Raw genomic sequence first — 2,958 nt, forward strand, 5'->3', positions numbered from 1 at the left:
TTCACATTTGAATGGTTTAACACTAGTATGTATCATCATGTGCAGCTTCAAAACACTATCCTACCTAAAAAATTTATTGTAAACTTCACACTTGAATGGTTGATCTCTAGTATGTAGTCTTAACTGAGTCCTCAAGTTACAATTTTGGGTGAACATTTTACAACAAATTTCACATTTAAATGGCTTATCACCAGTATGTATCTTCATGTGCCTCTTCAAAATAATACTCTGCCTAAATTTGTTATTGCAAACTTCACACTTGAATGGTTTATCTCCCGTATGTATCCTCATATGCCTGTTCAACACACTACAGTGTCTAAATATTTTAGTACCTTTACATTTGAATGGATGATCTCAAGTATGTATTCGCAAGTGCCTTTTTAAGTTACAACTTTGGGTGAACATTTTACAACAAACTTTACATTTATATGGTTTATCTCCAGTATGTGTCCTCATATGACTTTTCAACACACTACTCTGTCTAAATATTTTGGAACAAACATCACATTTGAATGGTTTATCTCCACTATGTAACCTACTATGTGTCTTCAATGCACTGCTGTCACTCAACATTTTACAACAAATTTCACATTTATATGGTTTATCTCCAGTATGTACCCTCATATGCCTGTTCAACTGACCACTGTGTCTAAATATTTTGGAACAAACTTCACATTTGAATGGTTTATCTCCACTATGTAACATACTATGCCTCTTCAATGCAGTGCTGTCTCTAAACAGTTTATCACAAACTTTACATTTATATGGTTTATCTCCAGTATGTATTCTCATGTGCCTCCTCAAATGACCACTGTCATTAAACAATTTATTACACACTTCACATTTGAATGGCTTATCACCAGTATGTATCTTCATGTGCCTATTCAAACTACTACTCTGCCTAAATTTGTGATTGCAAACTTTACACTTGAATGGTTTATCTCCACTATGTATCCACAAATGCCTCTTCAAAGCACCGCTGTCGCTAAATAATTTATCACAATCTTTACATTTATGTGGTTTATCTCCAGTATGTATCCTCATGTGCGTCTTCAAATGACCACTCTGATTAAACAATTTATTGCAAACTTCACATTTGAATGGCTTATCACCAGTATGTATCCTCATATGCTGCTTCAAAACACTGCTGTTGGTAAATAATTTATCACAATCTTTACATTTATGTGGTTTATCTCCAGTATGTTTCCTCAAATGCGTCTTCAAATGACCACTGTGATTAAACAATTTATTGCAAACTTCACATTTGAATGGTTTATCTCCAGTATGTATTCTCATGTGCGTCTTTAAATGACCACTGTCATTAAACAATTTATCACACACTTCACATTTGAATAGCTTATCACCAGTATGTATCTTCATGTGCCTATTCAAACTACCACTATGCCTAAATTTGTTATTGCAAACTTCACACTTGAATGGTTTATGTCCAGTATGTATCCTCATATGCCTCTTCAAAGCACCGCTGTCGCTAAATAATTTATCACAATCTTTACACTTATGTGGTTTATCTCCAGTATGTATCCTCACGTGCCTCTTCAAATTACCACTCTGATTAAACAATTTATTGCAAACTTCACATTTGAATGGCTTATCACCAGTATGTATCCTCATATGCTTCTTCAAAACACTGCTGTCGGTAAATAATTTATCACAATCTTTACATTTATGTGGTTTATCTCCAGTATGTATCCTTCCGTGCGTCTTCAAATGACCACTGTGATTAAACAATTTATTGCAAACTTCACATTTGAATGGTTTATCTCCAGTATGTACCCTCATGTGTGTCTTCAAATAATTTCTGTCCCTAAACATTTTATCACACACTTCACATCTGAATGGAGTTTCTCTGGTATGTATGCTCATGTCCATATTCAAATTACAAACCAGCTTTAAAAAAATGTATCACAAACTGCTCTTTTCCATCTATGCTTTTACACTTGTTAGTTGTTTGCAGTTGTGACCTTGACTGGATGTAAGCGCGCTAAGAAAGGGACATAACTCCAAAATCTGCGGTGATTTCACCGTCCTGTAGGTATCACTGTTCTAATCCAGTTGACATAGTTAACATATGCAAATGCATTCAAACATTCAATAACTTTAAATGTCTGATTTCTTATGATGCAGCTTATATTTATTAGTGTAGATACATCTTCTGCATCTACGTATGTTTAAAATACAATGATGTCGGGCATTTCTGCGTAAGGTTTTCGTCAGCAGTGTAGTGGGGCGATATAGCCTCAGTGGGAATTAACATTACAGACCCCATTGGGTCTGTATAGGCTCAAGCTTGATAGCCTCAGTGGGAATTAATATTACAGACCCCCCTTGGGCCTGTATAGCCTCAAGACTTTGAAGTACACCCTGGGCCACTATAGCCTCAAGGGAAATGGAACATGGGAATATGGGGTCTGTTTACGGACAAGGAGTTTGTATAGCTTCTGACCTCACGGTAGGGGAGATTGGTAACACTGTTGCAACTAGGGAAGGTGACGTCACTGGATTGTGCAAAGAGCGGAGTGTACAGAGAGAACACAGACATAACTTGTATTATACTGATACCACATTTTTAAAAAAATTGTTTGGAGGGAAGGCATGAAAGTCAATTTCTTTTCGAGATAAATGAGGGGCCCTGAAAAGGGCCTTTGGGTTTATGTTAACATTATTACGTTAACATAGATGACATCGTATAGGTCTCCTTCTTTTCCTCAATCCTTTTCTGACTTCTAATCCGTAAATCACAACCCTCTTCAAGCAGCCTTGTCTCTCCACATAAATTCTTCTTTTCCAAACGCTTGTATCCGTCATCCTGACAATGGTCCACGATGATCTGACATACATGGGTAAGTCCGTACGGAATAGCATTGAAGATACGATTGTAGAGGATTCAACGTCAGTCCACATCTTTGTGACGAGAACAGGTGAAGGAATGTTGCGAAC

The 2,958-nt window shown here is 36.6% G+C and overlaps 1 protein-coding gene across 1 annotated transcript; it reads right to left on the reverse strand.

The window, feature by feature from the left end:
• Positions 1-203: 203 nt before the first annotated feature.
• LOC149784796 (uncharacterized) lies at positions 204-1,976 on the reverse strand. Its single transcript, XM_089932810.1, has one exon. The coding sequence runs from the start codon at positions 1,888-1,890 to the stop codon at positions 355-357; it is 1,536 nt and encodes a 511-aa protein (XP_089788936.1). The 5' UTR covers positions 1,891-1,976; the 3' UTR covers positions 204-354.
• Between the last annotated feature and the right edge of the window lie 982 nt (positions 1,977-2,958).

This window comes from Sinohyriopsis cumingii, chromosome 14 (assembly GCF_028554795.1).
Source record: "Sinohyriopsis cumingii isolate HCF-2022 chromosome 14, ASM2855479v2, whole genome shotgun sequence".
NCBI classification, from domain to species: Eukaryota; Metazoa; Mollusca; class Bivalvia; order Unionida; family Unionidae; genus Sinohyriopsis; species Sinohyriopsis cumingii.

What these genes read in the sequence shown, in the direction of transcription:
- LOC149784796 (XM_089932810.1), bottom strand. Translation starts at nt 1,890, where the DNA reads ATGGACATGAGCATACATACCAGAGAAACTCCATTCAGATGTGAAGTG.